At 42.0% G+C, this 15,407-nt stretch overlaps 1 protein-coding gene across 1 annotated transcript in view; it reads right to left on the bottom strand.

The window, feature by feature from the left end:
* LOC149171397 (uncharacterized) overlaps window positions 1-15,407 on the bottom strand; it is a 421,147-nt gene that overhangs the window by 102,348 nt on the left and 303,392 nt on the right. The window contains 2 exon segments of the mRNA XM_089424078.1: window positions 9,402-9,458; window positions 9,583-9,671. Of these exon segments, the coding sequence (XP_089280204.1) occupies window positions 9,402-9,458; window positions 9,583-9,671 (146 nt within the window).

Genomic DNA, 15,407 nt, shown 5'->3' with positions numbered 1-15,407 from the left:
TTTGGTGCCCTTGCACCATAGCTTCGCCACCAAATATCTACAACAAAATAATGAAATAAAAATCGCGATATTTCCGAAAATCGCCGATATCTCGGTGATATTATCAACACTGATACCAGGTGTAGAGGGGCGAGCAGATAGATATCTTCCTCGGGAGTTTGACGGAGATCCGGGATCAGCTAACTTGAGGAGATGTTGGTGAGGACCGCACTAAACACAGTCTCAGAGGATTGGGAGGTATTTGTCCAGAGCTTATTGGGCAGGTTGAACCTTTCGGATTTGGAGGAACTGTGGGCGCCTCTTCGTCAAGAAGAGATCAAAAGGCTAACCAAGGCAGGAAGCAGTGGTAAGGGGGTCAGAATCAAGAAGGAGGAAGAGGAGGATGTTGCCCTAGCATCTGTGGGAAAGCAGGAGAAATGGAAGAAGAAGGACCTCTCCAAGGTCAAATGCTTCCACAGTGGGGAACTGGGTCACTATGCGAGCCAGTGCCCAAGGAAGAAGAGCAAGGGAGAGGCTTATGAGACCAAGGCAGCGCCAGTGAGGGCGGAGAAAGAAGTGGAGACAGATGACGACTGTGCCATGACTGCTCATGCGCCACTTGAGAAGAAGTGGGGAGACATCGAGTTGTAGTCAGACAGACTAGAGACGATGAGGGGCAGGATCCTTGAGGTACCCAACCTCTTGGATTATACCTTGCTACAGGAGCCCCGAAGAAGAGTAGCAGGATTGGCGGATGTCGGTAGAGACAGATGCGGATGGAGCAACAGAGAGTGCTATAGTGCAGGAGTCTCAAGACAGTGTGAGGCAACGGTGTGAAATGCATGGAGTTGTTGTAGCAGCGCAGAGGTCAGAGAAGGAGCACTTGTTAGCGGCAGAGGGAGCTTCAGCATCGGGAGTGTCTCTAGCCTAACAGAGATGTCAAAGTTGGTAGGATCAGTTACTTACTTCTCAGTAACTGAGTTGCAATGCAGCAATTAGCAGTGGCAGTGCTATGGGCAGCACGATGCAGCATGATGAGAGGGGATTTAGTGCAGATGCAGCAGTGGCAGTGGCAGCGCCATGGGCAACAGCACGAATGCAAAGGGAACTGTCGTACAGATGCAACAGTGGCAATGGCAGGGCCATGGGTAGCAGTACATAATGTAGCAGTGCAGAGGGTGTTGGGTGGGAAGACCTAGCATCAGCACAGGGACCGATGCTGGATGATCAGGGTGATACTCAGTGAGGAGTATTACTAGAGCACAGTCCTCGCTAAGAGGGATTGTTGATTTGGGGTAGCATCGGATGTGCTCTAGCCACGAAAATTGGTGGAGAGGCTATAGCACATGAGATCTCCAAGACCCAGAAATGGTTTGGGCAGAATCTAACCAGTTTGGGAGATATTAAAATAATTAATATTTTTAATGGAGTTCCTAAGTCTAAACTTAGGAAAAATAAAATATTAATGTGAATTAATATAAAACTGAGTTAGAATGGTCCAAAAGTCATGGATCAAGCCAAATCTAATCTTAGTCGTTGATTAGAGATTTAATCTCGGTCGTTGATGGACCAACGAGAAAAGTATAAGAGGAGGCTTGAGGGTCAGTTGGAGAATACACCAAGAGAGATCAAGAACTCGATTTTCTGGGGCAGGGTTTGCTGAGGAAATTGAGTGAAGTGATCTGAGTTGCAGCTAAGGGGCAGTGAATACATAGCAGAGAGGTAGAGTTAGTACCGGGAGGATCAGCGCAGAAGACAGGAGAGGTTGATGCAGATCCAGCTAGAGGCCACACAGAGGCAGCTAGAGGGCACGCAAGGGCAGCCAGGAGCTGCACAGAGCCAAAGAGGGCTAGCGTGTGAGACGCTGACGCAGAGCCCCAAGAGGCTGATGCTGGGCCAGATAGGCTGATGTTGGGCCAGAGAGGCTGATGGAAGCCCTAGAGGCAACGGTGGGAGATTTTCATGGGACAGATTGGAGTTGCAGAGCTGGATAGGGTGATGCAGTCCCTATCAGGGTGACACAGAGCAGCAGACGTTGTATTGTCGTCGTGGGATCGTTCATTCGGTGATTTAGCTGGAATATCTGTCTCTGACTGAGAGGTACTACTACCGAGGACATTCTCTATTGGGTGAGTCATTTATAGCACCCTGGTTGTATTCTAAAACTGCATAATAATAAAACCCTCTGAATAGCTGCACCAGTTTTCCCGCATTGGGTTTTTCCGGGGACATTAGTCCAAAAACAACGGTGTCACTTGTGTGCTTGTTTCTTTCAGTTGATGATTTGTATGTGTTGATATTGTACTTGTATTTATTTTCAGTATTTACATGGTAAATAACTTGTTAATTAACTGAACAAGTAGGAAGAAATAAATCAGATAGTACAGGAAGAATTTCTAACGGTTAGACCTAGAAATTCCAATGACATGGTACAACACTTCTAAGTACCTTTTTCCACCCATGACACTAATATCACTCATAAATGTCACCAAGACAAAAGTAATTAATGTGTTCACTAGGCCAAAACAGAGAAATTCCTAGTAACACCTCTCCTTGGTACTATTTCCAACACTCCCTCTTACTAAGGAAGGTGTCGCTCACCACTCCCATACTGTCTTTGAAGAAAACATGCTTGCCTCTTGGCAAAGACTTGGTGAGAATGTCCGCTACCTACTCATCAGTGGATATATACTCAAGCTTCACTCCTCCTCACTAAACCCGGTCTCTGATGAAGTGGTATCTGATCTCTATATGCTTTGATCGATCGTAAAATACTAGATTCTCAGAGAGGTTATTACAACTCTAATTATCACAGTAAATCGTAGTTGGTCTCAACATTTGACCAAATAAACCATGAAGCATCTTGCGAAGCCATAATACCTTGCACCCTGCCTGACTAGCTGCCATATACTATGCCTCTACGTTACTCAATGCCACTGAATTTTGTTGCCTGCTAAAAAATGACACAACTGTTGAGCCCAATAAGAACCAACATTTGGAAGTACTCTTCCAGTCACTGATACTATCAATGCAATGTGAGTCTATGCAACCAATCAATCTAACTCCATCACATCTGACATAGTCCTAACCATGATCCATTGTGCCTTGTAAGTACCTCAATACATGTTTTGCAGCCACCCAGTGAACTCTCATGGGCTCCATCATAAGCTGACCCAATGTGTTGACTGCAAAACAAATATCTGGTCTAGTGTTGACTAGATATATCAATGAACCGATCAGCTAACGATACAAAGTGGGATCCACCAATTCAGAATCAGCATCATGCAACTTCTTCCAGTTGGTGATCATAGGAGTACCCATAGGCCTGCAACAATCCATATAGAATCTCCTCAAGATATCCCCTGCATACCTGGCCTGGCCCATAACGATGTGCCCATCTTCCTGCCAAACCTCAAACCCCAGAAAGTAATGCATCAACCCCATCTCAGTCATATCAAACTCTAAAGCAATGTCGGTCTTTGTTTTTGTGTTATTTTTCCTTGGAAAATAACTCCCTAGGAAACTCTTTGGCACTTCTCTCCATTACGACTCTCGAGGATGGTCCTAGTGTAAATTAGCCAACGCCTAAGTACCAAGCAGCTCATCTCAAGGAGATCTAGAGAGTTGAATCTTTGACCTTGCTAACCCCTAGATTTGTTCCCATGCAAATATAGAGGGTTAATGACCATCACATTTCATTGGGGTGGAGCTTCAGAGACATATTGACATACAACTTTGCTTGATCCCAGGGTTGTTTCCCAGGGAGTTCAATTACAATATCGATTCATTGATGGTATGGTTGTTTAGATATAGATTTTGCACATAGTTTCGTCATATTGAAGAGGGTTTCTATTTTTAGCAGTACTACGTTTTAGGAGACAATGTTTAGAGGTTTGCATGGCAGTATTGATTATATGTTTGAAGTGTTGGAAATAGTACGAAAGACAGGCGTTACTAGGCATTTATCCCTTTTGGACCAAGGACTCCCACATCTGATATGCATTTCTTATCCCTTGTCCAAAAACAACGGTGTCACTTGTGTGCTTTTTTTTTCCTTCAGTTGATGATCTGTAATGTGTTGAGCATGTACGTGTATTTATTTTCAGTATTTAGTTTTACATGGTAAATAACTTGTTAATTAAACAGAACAAGTGGGCAGAAATAAATCAGAAAGTACATGAAGGATTTCTAACAGTTAGACTTAGAAATTCAAACATGGTATCAAAGAGTGGTTGCAGATCACAGGAGAATTGAGGGCATCAGCCGAGCAAAGCAGCAACAACAGAAACTGTTGTCCCAAGTGACAGAAGTTGTTCCTAGCGGAGAAGTAGCAAGGGAGGGGTAACGCAGTGCCTGCGTCATCAAGTTTGAGCTGGGAGGAGGATCAGTGCAGTGGCAGAAGGGAGCAGACCTGACCTACGCAGTGCTCGATCATCTTTCTCAGTTAGGAAGGATTAACACCCGTGGCTAAGAGGTGTGGATTTTGCTGGTGTCGAGATTGCGCAGAGCCTAGAAGCTCTAACCTTCAGTTTGCTGAGGCATAGGAGGTTGTGGGTAAGTTGTGGAGTGAAGCTGGTGGGGTATTGTGGTCAGAACAGCACCTAACAAGGCAAGACCAAGGAGGAGGGAGTTGCTGCTGAGGATTTCTAGCCAAGAAATCCGGATCAGTGGTGCAACTTCACTAACAATCGGGCTGGGGGCATCTCGACATTGGCAGAGGGGTTTCCAGGAGGGAAATCGAGGCTCAGAGGGAGTCACACCGAGAACTTCCAGGAGGGAAGTAGAGGAGTAGCGAAATGGCAGTGAACGGGGTAAGAGACCAGGACAGACTGGACAGAGCCTCAAACTTCGTAGTCTTGAAGGCCAAAATCTTGTCCGTTCTAGACAGGAATCGTCTCAAACACTTCGCCTTGAAGATGATAGTGATCCCAGTTAACCCGGTTGAGAACGACAAGTACGAGAAGGCAATGGCGAGGGCCAAGAGCATCATCCTTGATGGGGTCAAGGACCATCTAGTACCACAAATTTCCAAAAAGGAAACAGCAAATGAGATGTGGGAGGCCCTGACGAAATTGTATCAACATACTTCTGTGCAGAGGAAGATGCTACTCTAAAATCAGTTGCAGTCATACCAGATACAGAAGGGAGAATAGATCAACACCTTCCTCGGTCGATTGAAGGAGATCCGTGATCAGCTGACTTCCATAAGGGCCACATCGGATCAAAAATTGATGGTGAGGACAGCCCTAAACGCAATCTCATAAGACTAGGAGGTGTTTGTCGAGAGCATAATGGGTAGGTCAACCCTTCAAGATTGGGAGGAACTGTGGGTGGCTCTTCGCCAAGAAGAGATCAGAAGGTTGACCAAGGCGGGAAGCAGTGGCAAGGGGGTTAGAATCAAGAACGAGGAAGAGGAGGATGTTGTCATAGCATCTGAGGGAAAGCAGGAGAAACGGAAGAAGAAGGACCTCTCCAAGGTCAAATGCTTCCATTGTGGGGAACTGAGTCACTATGCGAGCCAGTGTCCGACAAAGAAGAGCAAGGGAGAGGCTTCTGAGACCAAGGCTGTGCCAGCAAGGGCGGAGAAGGAAGTGGAGACAAATGATGATTGTGCCATGAGTGCTCACACGCCACTTGAGAGGAAGTGGGGAGACATCGAGTTGTAGTCAGATGGACTACAGGCGATGAGGGGCAGGATCCTTGAGGTACCCAGCCTCTTGGATTATACCTTGCTACGGGAGCCCCGAAGAGGAGTAGCAGTACTAGTGGATGTCAGTAGAGACGGATGCAGATGGAGTGACAGAGGGAGCTACAGTGCAAGATTCCCAAAACAACGTGAGGCAACAGTGCGAGATGCATGGAGTTGTTGCAACAACACAGAGAAGGGGCACTTGTCAGTGACAGAGGGAGTTTCAACATCGAGGGTGTCTCTAGTCTGACAGAGATGTTAGAGTTGGGAGATCAATTACTTACTTCTCAGTAACTGAGTTGTAGTGCAATAGCTAGCAATGGCAGTAATATAGGCAGCACGATGTAGCATGATGAGAGGGGTTGTCGTACGGATGCAACAGTGGCAATGTCAGGGCCATGGGTAGCAGTACATGATGCAGCAGTACAGAGGATGTTGGGCGGCGGGCCTAGCATCAGCACCAGGACACATGCCAAATGATCACGGTGATGCTCAATGAAGAGTATTACTAGAGCACAGTCCTCGCTAAGAGGGAGTGTTGATTTGGGGTAGCATCGGATGTGCTCTAGCCACGAAAATTGGTGGACAGGCTAAAGCACATGAGATCTCCAATACCCAGAAATGGTTTGGGTAGATTCTAAACAGTTTGGGAGATATTAAAATAATTAATATTTTTAATGGAGCCCCTAAGTCTAAACTTAGGGAAAAGAAAATATTAATGTGAATTAATATAAAACTGTGTTAGAAGGGTCCAAAAGTCATGGATCAAGCCAGATCTAATCTTAACCGTTGATTAGGGACTTAATCTCGGTCGCTGAATTTTCAACGAGAAAAGTATAAGAGGAGGCTTGAGGGTCACTTGCAGAACACACCAAGTTGATCAAGAATTCGATTGTCTGGGGCAGAGCTTGCTAAGGAAATCGAAGGAGTGATCAGAGTTGCAGCTGAGGCGTAGTGAATACAGAAGCAGAGAGGCAGAGAGGGTACCGAGAGCATCAGCACAGAAGCCGGGAGAGAGGGACGCAAAGCCAGCTAGAGGCCACGCATAGCCAATCATGGCCCATGCAGAGGCAACTAGGAGCTGCGCAGTGCCAGAGAGAGCCAAAGTGGGTGACGCAGAGGCACTAGAGGTTGACACAGTGCCTCCAAAGGCTAACGCAGGGCGAGTTGGGATGACGCTGGGCCAGAGAAGCTTATGCAGTCCCTAGAGGCAGATGTTGGGGTTTTCGTGGGGCAGATTGGAGCTGAGAGTTGTGGGATTGTTCATCCGGGATTTTAGCCAAAATATCTGTCTCCAACTAAGAGGTACCACTACCGAGATCATTCTCTGTTGGGTGAGCCGGTTTGGCACCCAGATTGTATTCTAAAACTGCTTAATAATAAAACCCTCAAATAGCTGCACCAGTTTTCCTGCATTTGGTTTTTCCGAGGACATTGGTCCAAAAACAACGGTGTCACTTGTGTGCTTTTTTTTCCCTTCAGTTGATGATCTGTAATGTGTTGAGCATGTACTTGTATTTATTTTCAGTATTTACATGGTAAATAACTTGTTAATTAAACAAAACAAGTAGGCATAAATAAATCAGAAGGTACATGAAGGATTTCCAACAGTTAGACTTAGAAATTCCAACACTGAGGTACTTACAAGGCACAATGGATCATGGTTTGGAATGTGAGATGTGATGGAGTTAGATTGATTGGTTGCATAGACTCACATTGGGCTGACAGTGTCAGTGACCGAAAGAGTACTTCCAAATGTTGTTTCTCATTGGGCGCAACAGTTGTGTCATCGTTCAGTAGGCAACAGAAGTCAGTGGCATTGAGTAGCGCAGAGGCATAGTATATGACAGCTAGTCAGGCAGGGTGCAAGGCATTATGGCTTCGCAAGATGCTTCATGGTTTATTTGGTCAGATGTTGAGACCAACTACGATTTACTGTGATAATCAGAGTTGTTATAAACTCTCTGAGAATCCAGTATTTTACGATCAATCAAAGCATATAGAGATCAGATACCACTTCATCAGAGACTGGGTTCAGTGAGGAGCAGTGAAGCTTGAGCATATATGCACTGATGAGTAGGTAACGGACATTCTCATCAAGTCTTTGCCAAGAGGCAAGCATGTTTTCTTCAGAGACAGTATGGGAGTGGTGAGCAACACCTTCCTCAATAAGAGGGAGTGTTGGAAATAGTACCAAGGAGAGGTGTTACTAGACATTTGTCTGTTTTTGTCATCTACTCATAAAATGTTAGTCATTGTCATGTTACACTTTGTAAAAGGTCAATCTTGTCTATGTAAAGAATCCTCCAAGAACTTGTCATCTATCCTCTTCAAGTCGGCCTACAAAGATGGAAGAACTCTCTAGATGAAGTCGGCCTAACTCCAACTATCATGTCGGCCTAAATGTCATATGAAGAAGTGTATATATAGCTTACTCAATCTCACTTAAAGGAACATAATTCGATCAAGCAACTCGACTTGACTTCGATAAGCAGAAGTGCGAAGTAGAAGGGAAACAAGAGTGCGAAGAAGGAGTCTAAGAGAAGTACGAAGAAAGAGGCTTCAAGGAAGTGCGAAGAAGAGAGAAGAAGGTTTCTTCTAGCCAGTGCGAAGATAGGATTCTTTTGGGCAAGTGAAGGAGGATTCTTTTGAGATCTGCGAAGGAGATATTCTTCTGGGTATAGCGCAGGAGGTTTCTTTTGGGGCAGCGAACAGAAGAATTCTTCTGGGTGACTGAGATCTAGAGAACGAGTTTCTCTAGAGACCAGTGAAAGCCTAGAGACTGAGATTCTCTAGAGGAAGCCAAGTAGAAACAGTGTAAACTATAGAGACCGAGTTTCTCTAGAAGGAGCCGAGGAGAGCAGTTCGAGATCAAGTAGAAAGTCGAGAAAGGAAAAGTCAGAGCATCGAGATTAGTGACAAGGTTCTTGGGAGAATACTAGAGTCAAGGGTCTGTGTCTTGGTATTGGTTCTTATCAATTGAAGATCTAGAAGAAGAATTTTGATCGGGTTCTCCTCTCAAGAGGTGAGACGTTTTGGCCATGGCTGAGAAGCCTACATATTGTGTCACTTGTCTTTTATTGTGCATATTGGTAATTGTCTTGATGAGAAGAACACATTAATAAGCTAACAAGGAGAAGACTATAAGTTAAGAAGTAAAATTATATCACAAGCAATTACTAAGCAGAGAAATCTTGTGAATTTGAATGTCCTAGATTTCGCAACAATTATCACAATAATAAATTCATGAATTTTTGCAATCAATGTCATCTCAAGGCAAGATGTCAGACAGCAAGTAAAAGCAAAATGCAGGAAATAGTCATGGTTAAGGTCAAGCTATATGGCAGCAGAGTTTATCCTAGTATGAGTAAGAACTATCAGCTACTTTTGGCACAATTCTCATATAAAACTTGCCATGATGCAAAATTGCTTAACTTGGACTGATTATGATAAGCCCATTTTGTAGACATGGATGTGACACCAGCATACAAGCTTTTACTATTACTTAGTCGCCTTTCCAAGTAGTGAAATAAAAGCTCCCTTCAAGTTTCATCTATGCATGTAAAAGATATTGTCAAAAGAAGTAGCATCTTAATTCAAAATTTAAAGCCTGGACTTTTCAACTTTATGTTAAAATTTTCAAGGAATCAAGGAACTATAGAAATTTCAAATAGAGCTCGTATCATAAAACTGAGAGAACCTTAAACTCTTAAGGTGCTAGGCCATTACTTACCATACACAGGAGAACTGCCCGTTTCAAGCACTCGTTTAATCTCGGCCAGAGACTTGGCTGCTTAAATAACAAATTGTTTAGTTATAATCTTACTTGGCACTGGATTGCATTCATAGAAGATCACATATTGAATCTTGAAGCAATATCTTTTAATACGGAGGGTGAAGCCAACAAATCATACCTTTGAAAGCTGAGATAAAATAGGCAACAGTGGCAGGAGTAATGAACTAGACAGTATGCCCAATGGGGCCATAGCTAAAAGATTTGCATCTGTAAAAGAGCATAATAATCAGAAATCAAATTACAAAATCTATAGCTTTATAGACATAACTCTTAGAACTAAAACACGACGAAACACAATGTACAGGATATGCTGCAGAACCTATTCTCAAACCATGCATCTCAGCCCCTACTTGGGTGTAAATTTGTTTGAAAATAAAAACTAAGCAGAAAGTTTATAGGTAACTAAATCAATAACTGAAAAACAAGTGCAAATACAGAAACATTAATTGTAGATTTACATTGTATTATTGACAATAATGAGCCACATGCATTTCTAATTATATCTACAATTAGAATATATGCAATGAAAAATCAAAATGCATAGAGTGACTGAAACAAATATAAAAGCTTGATCAACGCTATAGAAATAAAAAACAATGGAAAAGCTCAAAATACTAGGTAATATAGGTAGGTTGGATGAGTATGCATTGTGTGTTATGAACAAAGATCATAAACGCAACAAAATAATCAGAAGATCTGTAATATATAAATATCCATGATAGGACAAATATATTTATATAGAAATGTACAGAATATATGAGATGGTCATATTGTTACAAATAAGGGTCTGCTTATATACCTAGGCAAGTGGTCCTTAGGGACATGCCTCTTCATTAACTAATTATTATTCAATTAATCATTATTATTATAAGGCTTTCTAAAAAGGAAGGCAATGTTTTATATATATATAGATATAGCTTTGTCTTCATCTTCAGAAAGCTTTGTCCTCAAAGCTTATGGTTGACAAGGCGTGTTATACGTTTTAATGTTTTTGTAATCTATTCGCATCTTTCAAAATTCTTCGATTTGTCACCTTCATCGATACAAGATGATAAGATCCTCTCAGTGATAAACAAAATAGTCGAACTAAGAAGGGATCTAACCATCCTAAATTAATCTTCTATGGAATCTTGCGGTCACTGGAAACTTCATGTGAATTTTTATCACATGACTTAATTGCACAAACATTAGTAGTCTTTGGAGTATAAGTTCATTGTTTATGTTGAGTTGTTGAAATATGTAACTAACGTGAGTCTTCATAAATATATTTGAGTCATGATGTAATGCATTTGTCAAAAGAAAGAAAAAGAAATTTTATTGTAATATAAATTGACCTATTAAAGCATGGGTTTCATGCTTGGGTCAATGGTTAATAGGTCAAAGCCTACGTTGCAGGCTTCTAGGGTTTCTGTAAAGCGTCCTTGTCCTTGTCATTATGTAATAGACCCTTCTTAGGCTTCTTGAGTCAATAAAAAAATTTATTTCAGTATAAAATAAGTCATTTAGGCCTCCTCACCAAGTCAGCCTCATCAAGGGAATTTTACCTCAGATTCACTATATAAAGGCAGCAACTTGACCTCATTTGGAGACAGATTCAACAATTTTGATCTACAATAGCTGGAAGCAGTAAAAGGGTGTGAAATTTAAGGAAGAAGAAGGAAAACCTAGCGAAAGAAAAGGAGGTCCTTATCAAGCAAAAGAAGTCAAATTTTCTCTCTTTGTCTCACCCGTACAAAGGAGCTGAAACTAAAGGAGGGCCGAAGTTGCAGACTTAAAGCTGGGCTGAAATTTTGGAAGTTGCGGGCTGAAATTCTGGGATGTTGTTGGGTTGAAGCTGCTAAACAAGAAGAGACTAATGAAGTTCGTAGAATCATCTTGGAAAGCTGACTTGGTGGAAGAGGAAGGTATTTTGGTCAGGTCTAAGGTCTTGGTCTATCTCAATTTGATTTACTAGTGGAAGAGTTTGACTGAGTTTTCCCCTATAGAGGGGTTTTTAGCCCTGGTTGATTGGCTACATCTGGTGTCGTTGATCTTCATGTTTACATTTGATGGTTGCTTGATGAAAAGAAGATAAAAGAAGAACATAAAGAAAGTTAATAAGACTACAAGAATAACATAAGTAATTATCAACATAAAAAAATCTTTCTTCCTTTCTGGTTTTCTAACATGGTATCAGAGCTAAGGTGAAAAAGGAAGGAAAAAGGAAGCTTGAAAATCTAACGAAAGGGTCAAACGATAAGGATCATAGGAAGGTTAACTATCTATATCAAGAAAAGAAGACATGACAATGAAGTCTGAAAATTAAGCTAGAAGAAGCCTCCAACTACAGGGCATGGAAGAAGAGACTGGATCTTATTCTTGCCAAGCATAAAGTTTTGAATTTTTGCTCAAGGAAAAATTAAGAAACCCATAAATTATACAAGAAAGGAAAAGTACAGGGAAACTGATATCTTTTCCATGAATATAATAGTAAATGGAGTGAATGACAATCTAATCCCATACATATCCAATATATACTCTACACAAGAAATGTATGAAGCCCTCTCCAAGTTGTTTACCATCAAGAATATTGGTCAGATAGTTAGTCTAAAAAATGAACTAAGGACAATAAAGATGACAAAAGATGATACTGTCATACTATTTTGTAAGGATCTCTAGAATAAGAGATGAACTCCAAGTTATTGATGAAGTTGTACCAGAAAAAATACTCGTGATTGCTGCACTACTAGCTCTACCAAAATCTTGGAGCTCTTTTGCATCAGGAATTAGTAGCTGGAAAGATACACCAACCTTTGAACAAATGTGGAATGCATGTAGTCAAGAAGAAGTTTGGCTCTCATTAGTAAGTGTTATGTGGAATTTACAATTGCAGAAAAAGTATCTTCCCTAGACCTAGTGGACTAGTCTAGAACAACAGAAAGCAAAGACTATGATGGGTTGTTTGCCAGGCCTGCCCCTAGTAGTAGAAGGCCCTAACCCTGCCTGTGCACCTAATGTCAAATAATGAGTGCTAAGTATGGAGCTATGCTCTCCTATATCTATAACAGATGGTGTTGATGCTGATGCTCCCGCAGTGTCCTCCTCCTCCTCCTCCTCCTGCTGCTCCTCCTCTAAGTGCTGCTGCTCCTCTGACTCCGAGTCCGCCTCTTGCTGCCCCTGCTCTAATGGATCATCTGCCACTGGCTCTAACCATGAAGGTGACTCCTCCAATATGGACTCCTCTGACTCCACCCTCCACGGAGACAATACATCAATATTGTCTAAGGAAATGGCATCTGGATCCATTGGTGATTCTATTTTCCTCACTCGAAGTCGGATGTTGTAATGCACATACACCAAATCGTTGAGGCTTGCGAACTCCAACCTGTAAGAGTGTCAAAAAAAGTAATGAGTCTTGACTCTTGACTCTTGACACTTGAAGGTCATAAATTAAAAATTAAAAATTACAATAAGTGTAATTGCTCCACTGAAGGCTTGAGTTCAAAGTTATACCTGTTGCGCTTTTTGGTGTGTATTTTCTCAAATACACTCCAATTGCGCTCACACCCTTAAGAGCTACTACATGTTTGACTCAAGATTCGTATAGCCAATTTTTGCAAATTTGGTGCCCTTGCACCATAGCTTCGCCACCAAATATCTACAACAAAATAATGAAATAAAAAATTCAAAAACTTAAAAGTTAAAACATAATTAAATTTAAAATTCTAATTTCTAATGAGTGATGACTTGTCACTTACGTGGCATGAAGAGGGTCCTTTCCCTAATGGCATCATCAAAGCCAAATAGGCCAACACAATCCCGATAAGACTGTATCTCACGATTGATTTTGCTACGAAGCTCAGGATCAGGTACCATCCTCTGAATACAGGAATGGAGCCCTTCCATCACCTCGCCATCAAAAACAAAGTTGCATTTGTATGAAAATGCGGGGTTGAGGAAGAGTGCTGCTGCATGAATGGGTCGATGAAGCATCCCCGTCCACCGACTATCGATCACATCCCATAACATCATCTGCCTATCAAGGCCAGCAGAACCCTTGTCTGCATAATAGGAACGAATGGGCTCCTTGGCCCTATCCATGCCCCCATACAAATAAGGCATTGCAGGCTTCTCTCCATCCACCAATCTAAGAACCTTTACTATAGGTTCGCTAGCTGCACATGCTTCTTCTACTCCATGCCAAAATGTCTCAGAGTACACCATTTTTGCAATGGCTTTCCCATCAGGTCTCCTGTTGTATCTACAATTACGCCAATCATCAGACACAAACATTTGCTTCAACTCGAACTGACATCGAAGCAAAGACTGAAGAGTAATAAAGGTTGTGGCAAAATGTGTGATGGCAGGACGCCGCAACTCCTTGTTTCTAGTGAACCTCCTCATAAGGCTAAGAACAAAAGCATGGTTATAAATAAACTTGGGGATGCTCCTAGCCATATCAACTGCCTCCTTGATGAAGGAGAGTTTCCCCATATCCTCAAGCAACAAATCAAGACAATGCGCTGCACATGGAGTTCAGAACAATGTGGGATGCCTCTCCATAAGCATTCTGCCGACAGACACATAATTAGCTGCATTGTCTGTTATGACTTGCACCACATTCTGCACACCAATCTCCCGAATGAACCCATCTAACAACTCACATATCGTTGTTGCATCTTTGATATGTTCTGATGCATCCAACGATTTAATAAACATGGTACCTTTAGGACAATGTACCAAGAAATTTAGAAGGGTCCTACCCTTCATATCTGTCCAACCATCAGACATCACTGTGCATCGAGTGACTTCCCATGTCTTTTTCAACTCCGCCAATCTAGAGTTGATGTCCTGTTTTTCTGCTTGAAGAATTGCCCCCCACAACTCCTCATATGTGGCACTTTTGTACCCTGGGCCCACAACAACAATAGCATCACACATTCGCTGCCAAAATGGATTGGTTTTTGTGATGCTAAGAGGTAAGTCGCTCCAAAAAATACACCTCCCCATGACTCTATCTGCTTCTTGCTCCTCCTTTTTAACAAGCGATTTTATGCCAGGTTGTGCTCCAGCTCCTGTTCGTGGAACAAAAAATGATGACCTCGCACTCACACTAGCAGTAGCATGTGATGGTGTGCCAGTTGTGGAGCCCCTCCCAGTAGGGCCACTAGGCCCACTACCCTCAACACCAAAATCAAGAGAAGATATCCCGAAAGATCTACCTGCACGTTCAGCTTTGTTTCTTTCCGCCTCTTCCTTCTTTTTGTCCTTTTCTTCAATTGCTTCAAGAGCTTTTTGTATAAGCTCCGGACTAGAAACTGTACAAACCCCAACATCACGTCCACTGAGTCTAGCAAGATGGTATTTTAGTCGTGTAATCCCACCTATCATCTTGGTCCCACACAATTTGCATGTAAGATATGCACGATTTGTCCCACCATCAGGGCTCCCATACTCCCAAAATGGGTCCAAGGCTTTTGGCATATTTGTATTTTGTAGTGGGCTAACTCAAAAGGAAACCTAGAGCACCAAAAAAAATTTGGAATTAGTAACTTAATAAGTAATACAAAATTACAAATAAGTTAATAACCACATCATTTTACAAAACAGTTTTAACTAGTTTTGCTACATTATTTGCAAATTTGCAATTTTGCAATGGGCATGAAAATTTTAAAAAAGAGCAGACTTAAAAGTTAAGAGGGCAGTGAACTTGTATCATGCAATAATTGCCACTTTAACCAAAGATGCCAAGCAATGAAAGAGCCTAACAACGCAAAATTGCAAATGATATGCCAAGGAAATGAGGTGAATCCAAAATTGCAAATGATATGCCAAGGAAATGAGGAAATGAGGTGACTGTTACTTAATTAATAATTAATTATTATACCACTGTTGTAGGTGCATTATTAGACCTCGGTATTCAACGATTTCAACCTCCTAGCAGTGACCTCTTTTGTATTTGAA

This window comes from Pinus tabuliformis, chromosome 4_2 (assembly GCF_031772625.1).
Source record: "Pinus tabuliformis cultivar Carrire ecotype Pingquan chromosome 4_2, CPIR1, whole genome shotgun sequence".
Taxonomy (NCBI): Eukaryota; Viridiplantae; Streptophyta; class Pinopsida; order Pinales; family Pinaceae; genus Pinus; species Pinus tabuliformis.
This window is presented reverse-complemented; position numbering and strand designations above follow the sequence as displayed.